General features: G+C 52.9%; 1 protein-coding gene across 1 annotated transcript in view; it reads left to right on the top strand.

Annotated features, from left to right (window-relative positions):
* TRPM4 (transient receptor potential cation channel subfamily M member 4) overlaps positions 1-6,602 on the top strand; it is a 59,856-nt gene that overhangs the window by 43,220 nt on the left and 10,034 nt on the right. Inside the window, 3 exon segments of the mRNA XM_027776470.1 lie at positions 1,228-1,538; positions 1,541-1,643; positions 6,317-6,467. Coding sequence (XP_027632271.1) covers positions 1,228-1,538; positions 1,541-1,643; positions 6,317-6,467 — 565 coding nt within the window.

The raw sequence follows: 6,602 nt of genomic DNA, 5'->3' as shown, positions 1-6,602 counted from the left end.
ACAGAGAGAGACAGAGAGACAGAAAGCGAGAAATCACCCCCCAGCGGTGATGGCCATGCCGCAATCCCTTCTCTTCCATTCTCCTCTTGGGATCTTGGGCACGCATGCACATGCGCCAGACGTGAGTTTAAGCCACTGGGTCCGGGACTTGAGCCATGGTCGACTAAATGGAAGTCCGATGACATAGCCATTATGCCAACTGCTGGTCCCATGTGTGTAAGTTCTAAGTTTACAGTAATAGGAAGCATCAGGCAGTGTGATGGTTAAGGCGCTGGACTTCTACATGGCTGACTGTGGTCTGCTTCCTCACTTTCCCTTTTTCTCTCTGGCTGTTTCTCTCTGGTCAAATTTTAAAAGTAATAAAATTAAATAAATAATTCTTGGGGACCAGCAGTTAGCGTAATGGCTATGTTGCTGGACTCTCACGTAGTCGACCGCAGTTCGCGTCCCGGACCCGGTGGCTTAAAACTCACGCCGGGCGCGTGTGCGTGCGTGCCCAAGATCCCAAGAGGAGAATGGAGGAGAAGGGATTGCGGTGTGGCCATCCCCTCGGGGGGTGATTTCTTGCTTTCTGTCTCTCTGTCTCTCTCTGCCTTTCTGGCGAGCACATGCGCCTTATAGCAAAAACAAACAAACAAACAAACAAAAACTCTTCAAAAAAAAACAAAGCCAAGCATGGGTCAGAGATCAGCTTGGGGGTCAGAGGTGAGAAGGGTGAGGGAAGTCAGATGGGAAGGCCAACTGTCTTTTTTTTTGGAGAGGTTTTCACTATAGGGCGCGTGCACTCGCCAGACAGAAAGAGACAGAGAGACAGAAAGCGAGAAATCACCCCCCAGGGGGGATGGCCACGCCGCAATCCCTTCTCCTCCATTCTCCTCTCAGGATCTTGGGCACGCACGCACACGCACCTGGCGTGAGTTTTAAGCCACCGGGTCCGGTATGCGAACCGCGGTCGACTATGTGGGAGTCCAGCGACATAGCCATTACGCTACCTGCTGGTTCCCAAGGACAGCTGTCTTGATGACAGGAGATTTCAGAGGTCAGAGGTTAGATGCAGAGGTCAGAAGTCAAGGAGGTACAAAGTCTGACTTCGTTTCCGGTCAGGCAGGGGCAGAGGCCGTCCCGCTGCAGGAGGAGGTCAGACGGGCTAAGCGGAGGTCTTGGTAATGCTGAGGGTCAGGGTTCAGAGGCCAAGCTAAGACCTGTCCCCTGGTCTCCCCTCGCCAGGCTGGTGGAGATCCCCGAGGATACGTTGCCGGTGGTCACGCGCCACCACAAGGACAGCTGCAGAATGTGCCAGAAGCGCCAGTGCCTGGGCCAGTGGTCCCACTTCTGGGGCGCGCCGGTGACGGCCTTCATGGGCAACGTGGTGAGCTACCTGCTGTTCCTGCTGCTGTTCTCACACGTGCTGCTGGTCGACCTGCGGCCCGGCCGGCCCGGCGCCACGGAGCTGCTGCTGTACTTCTGGGCCTTCACGCTGCTGTGCGAGGAGTTCCGCCAGAGCCTGAGCGGCGGCTGGGGGGGCCCGGGCACACGGGGCGCCACACACCGCTGCGCCAGCGGCTGCAGCTCTACCTCAACGACACCTGGAACCAGTGCGACCTGGTGGCCCTCGCCTTCTTCCTGCTGGGCGTAGGCTGCCGGTGAGTGCCCGGGACCCCAGCCCCGCGTGTTCTGCCGCTTCCTGGGAGGGAGGGACCCTAAGCTCAGGGTCTCTGCAGCAGTTTCAAGCCCACTTTGCTATTGTTAAACGAACGAACCCTGTCAGAGAAAGTAGTGTGCAGTTAGTGCCCCGAAGGGATTGGCGGCCTCACGGCTCACCTGGCTTTAGGGGTGAGAGGACGAAAACTCAGACCTGTTTATTGCTAGGTGGGGAGGGTCCCCATGTCTCTGGGAGCCCCCAGAGCCCCCTGCAGTGGTCCCTGCAGAGCTCAGTGTCTTCCCCAGGGCACCAGGTTGGACACTGGGCCATCCTTGCCCCCCTTCTTCATGTCCTGTGGGTCCCAGCCCGGCCTCCCGGCCTGGCCCCCAGCTCCATGTACACCTCAGCGCAGCCTCTGCCTCACCTCTCGGGCCACCTCCTACCCCCAAGGCTGGCCTGTCCCCGCCTCCTGCCCAGCACCCTGGACAGACTGTGGACATGTAACATATTTTTCCAGTCACTGGGTCCAGACTTGAGCTGTGTTATCGTCCATATGGGATCCAGCTACCTATTTTTTTAAAAATTATTATTTAACTTTATTTATTGTCATTATTTTACTATTTCCAGAGAGAGAGGAGGAAAGTGAGAAAGCAAGCCTCCAGGTCCGGGACTCGAACCACTGTTGGCCATGTGGGAGTCCAGTGCCCCTAACCATCATGCCACCTGCTGGCCCAGGATCCGGCTACCTTAACCACTGTGCCACCTGGCCCATTTTCATTGTCTACTCGAGATAACAGGAAGTTACAGTCCGAGATTCGCTGCTCTTTTTCCAGTCCACAGAAGGCATTATAGACACAACCTGGAGACTGCTTACGGGGACCCGCCACCCTTCGCCCCACCACTGCATGCCCAGGGCCCCAAATGACAGAAACACGGCGGGAAAAAAGGATCCTAATAAATGGAGAAATGGGGGAAAATTGGGCCTCATGACGAGGCCCTACTGGGGCTTTCTCTGTCTCTTACACGTGTGCACGCGCACACACACGCGCACACACACACCCTGGGCTGGGAGGCGAGGGTAGACGGCGTGGCAGTGAATGAAACTCTGAGGCAATCCCACACGGAAACACGCCTGGGTTAAGTCCAGAGACGCCAGGTGCCCACTTGCCCGAGATCTGGGGCCGGCCGAGGCTGGGGTGAGTCATGGAGTTTAAACCCTTTTGGGGGTGTGCTCACTCTCGTCTCTCACAGAAGCTAGACAGACACCTAAAGGAGAAAAGGTCAAACCTGGACAGTGGGCAGTGATGACCCCCACTCAAGCTTTTCCCACCCAACACCCTGAGAGGCAGGCTTCCTTCGTGCTGTGTTGGCAATGTTACGAGGGGGACCAGCAGGGGGGGACCAGCAGGGGGCGTGGTGGTTGAGGCGGACACTCCCACATGGCCGGCCGTGTTTGAGTCCCGGCCCTGCTGGCTCACTTTCTCACTTCCTTCTCTCTCTCTGGTCAAATTAAAATAAATAAATGAATGAATAAATGAAATTAAATAAATAATTTTAAAAAGAGAAAGAAAGAAATGTTACAAAGGGGGGCCGGCAGGTGGCATGGTGGTTGGGGGTGCTAGACTCCCACTCGGCTGACGGCAGTTTGAATCCCAGACCTGGTGGCTTGCTTTCTCACCTTCTCTCTCTCTCCCTGGTAAGTGCACATACCCTACAGCGAATTAAGAGAATAACAATGATGATGACAAAGAACAAAACTAAATAAGTAATTATTTTTCTTCTTTTTTTTAAAAGAGACATTTTTGCTATAGGGTGTGTGTGCTCTCCAGAGAGACGGAAAGCAAGAAGTCACCCCCAGGGGTGATTGGCTGACTGGCCATGCTGCAGTCCCTTCTCCTTCATTCTCGGGATTTGGGGACACATGCACACGGGCCCAGTGTGAGTTTCAAGCCTCTCGGTCTGGGACTCTAACTGCAGTTGGCCACATGGGAGTCCCAGTGATGTAACCATTTCGCCATCTGCTGGTCCTAAGTAATTTTTTAAAATTTTATTTTATTATTTATTTATTTATTTTTTTGGAGAGGTTTCTGCTACAGGGCACGTGTGCTCACCAGAGAGACAGACAGAAAGTGAGAAATCACCCCTCCAGGGGGGATGGCCATGCCACAATCCCTTCTCCTCCTTTCTCCTCTCGGGATCTTGGGCACACACGTATACGCGCCCGGCATGAGTTTAAGCCACCGGGTCTGGGACTTGAACTGCAGTCAACTACATGGGAGTCCAGTGATGTAGCCATTATGCTAACTGCTGATCCCACCAAATAAATCTTTTAAAAAAGAGGAAAAAAGACTTCAAAAAAAAAAAAAAAAACTACTGTGACAAAGTATCTGACGTGAATGATTTATTCAGAGAGGGAGGTAAGAGATTCCTGCAGAACACTAACAGCTCTGTTTATCCCTCGCAGTTGTTTAAAGTGTCTTTTGAGAGGAAAGGGCCACAGGCGTGCCCTTGCTACATGTTCTAGGAATGCGAGCGACATTCCGAACACTTTTGAAGCAAATCGCTTTGCAGGTGAAAGAATTATTGCTTGGAGAAATAGAAAGATCCTGGCTTTCGAGGGAGAAATGCCCAGTCACCCCGGATGAGTGGATGGGTTATACTTTGTCGGTCCCCTCTAGGAAGATATGTAGGCTATCTTTTTTAAGAATTTTATTTAACTTTATTTATTTATTTATATTTTGACCAGAGAGAGACAGAGCAAGAGAGAGAGACAGAGAGAAAGTTAGAAAGGAAGCTGCCAGGTCTGAGACTTAAACTGTGGTCGGCCATGTGGGAGTCCAACACCCTTAGCCACCATGTCACCTGCTGGCCCTGTAGGGTTTTTTAAATTTATTTAAACAATAAACTATGCACAAATTTGAAATTTTTTTGTACTAAATAAACTTCTCTTTTAATTCCATTTTCCATGTACTTTTTAAATTTTCTTGAAGAGGTTTTGGCTATAGGGTGCATGCGTTCGCCAGAGATAGAGAGACAGAAAGCGAGAAATCACTCCCCAGAGGGGATGGCCATGCCTCAAACACTTCTCCTCCATTCTCCTCTCAAAATCCTGGGCACGCACGCACACGCACCTGGCATGATTTAAGCCACCAGGTCCTGGACTCAAACCGTGGTCATCTACATGGGAGTCCAGCGACGTAGTCATTACGCCAACTGCTGGTCCCTCCATGTACTTTTAAAACCAAATTTGCAAGAGGGTGGCACCCCTCCGGGCATGCGTTCTCATCTTCTCTCTCTCCGTCTATGACCAGTGAGACGTGGATGGTCACCCTACAGTCTCCTCCCTACTTCTCCCTCGTTTTGCGATTTTAAGCACTCATGCACACATGGCCAGAATGTTTATCAAGCGACCAGGTCCAGGGTTTGAACTGTGCACTTGGCTTTGGGGGATCCAGCTGCCTGAACTGCCACACCAGGAGCTGGTTTGCCATGGTTTTGTTTGTTTGTTTTGTTTTTATGGTAGAAGGTTTTTGCCTCAGGGTGCACGTGCTCCCCTGGGGTTATGGTCATGCCGCGATCCTTTTTCCAGTCTGCTCTGGGAGTTGGAGCTCCCACGCCCACATGCCTGGCATGATTTTCAGTCCACCAGGTCTGGGTCTTGAACGGCTGTTAGCTATGTGGGAGTCCTGTGTTTTAACCACTACAACACCTGCTGACGCCTACACTTAGGCTTTTAATCCATTCTGAAGTTTAAGTACATGGTCATGAAAAATAGGGATATTCCACTTTTAATTTTCCCTGAGAACTGTGGAGGGCCCAGCAGGTGGTGAGCCGGTTGAGGACTGGACTCTCACGTGGCTGACTGCAGTTGGGTCTCAGACCTGGAGGCTTGCTTCCTCTGTCTTTCTCTTTCCCCCTCTGGTCAAATTAAAATCAATAAAGATTAGTTGCCAGGAGTTAGCATCATGGCTATGTTGCTGGACTCCCACGTAGTTGACCGTGGTTCGAGTCCCAGACCCGGTGGCTTAAAGTCAGGCCGGGAGGGCGTGTGTGTGTGTGTGTGTGTGTATGTGCGTGCCCAAGATCCCAAGAGGAGAATGGAGGAGAAGGAATTGCGGCGTGGCCATCCCCCCTGGGGGGGGGATTTCTCGCTTTCTGTCTCTCTGTCTCTCTCTGTCTGTCTGGCGAGCGCACACGCCCTATAGCAAAAACCTCTCCAAAAAAAAAAAAAAAATCAATGAAGTTAAAAAATATTCTTAAAAAAATAGAACCGTTGATACGCGCTGGCCCTTGGCCTTCGTCTGGGTTATACAGTCCTCATCTGGCCCTGGCAGGGGCTTGCCGTCGCTGAGTGCTTTGCAGGAACCATGTATGGTACTTTGTTGTCATAGGTTGGACTAAAACTCTGGCATTTTCTCCAGTTGGATCCCTATAGGCACCTCCTGGCTTTTTGCCAAAGCCGCAGTCCCTTCAGTGGTGACTTCATGGGTGCTGGCGCCCTACACGGCCCAGCTCGACACCCAGTAGATCTGAGTAAACCCTCGGGAAACCAGAGCGTCCTGGCTTGCCCTGTGGCCGCCAGGCTTCATCCGAGGCTTGGTGTTGCAAAGACTGACGCCTGTTTTCTTTTGCTTCCTGACTGGAGTGACCCCCCCTTGTCTCCCCACACTCCAGGCTGAACCCGGGCCTGTACGACCTTGGCCACACCGTCCTCTGCCTGGACTTCATGGTCTTCACACTGCGGCTGCTGCATATCTTCACGGTCAACAAACAGCTGGGGCCCAAGATCGTCATCGTGAACAAGATGGTGAGGCTCATGGGGGCAGTGGGCGGGGCCCGGTGGAAGGGGCGGGGCCCGGTGGAAGGGGCGGGGTCAAACGGGAAGGGGCGGGGCCGGGAGGCCCTGAGCTCTGAGGGGCAGGGCGGGGGTCTGGGGGGCGGGGGTGGGGGCACCGGCGGG

Source organism: Tupaia chinensis, unplaced genomic scaffold, assembly GCF_000334495.1.
Source record: "Tupaia chinensis unplaced genomic scaffold, TupChi_1.0 Scaffold000673_1, whole genome shotgun sequence".
Classification (NCBI taxonomy): domain Eukaryota; kingdom Metazoa; phylum Chordata; class Mammalia; order Scandentia; family Tupaiidae; genus Tupaia; species Tupaia belangeri.
Note: the sequence above shows the minus strand (reverse complement) of the source record. Positions and strands in the feature narration are given on the sequence as shown.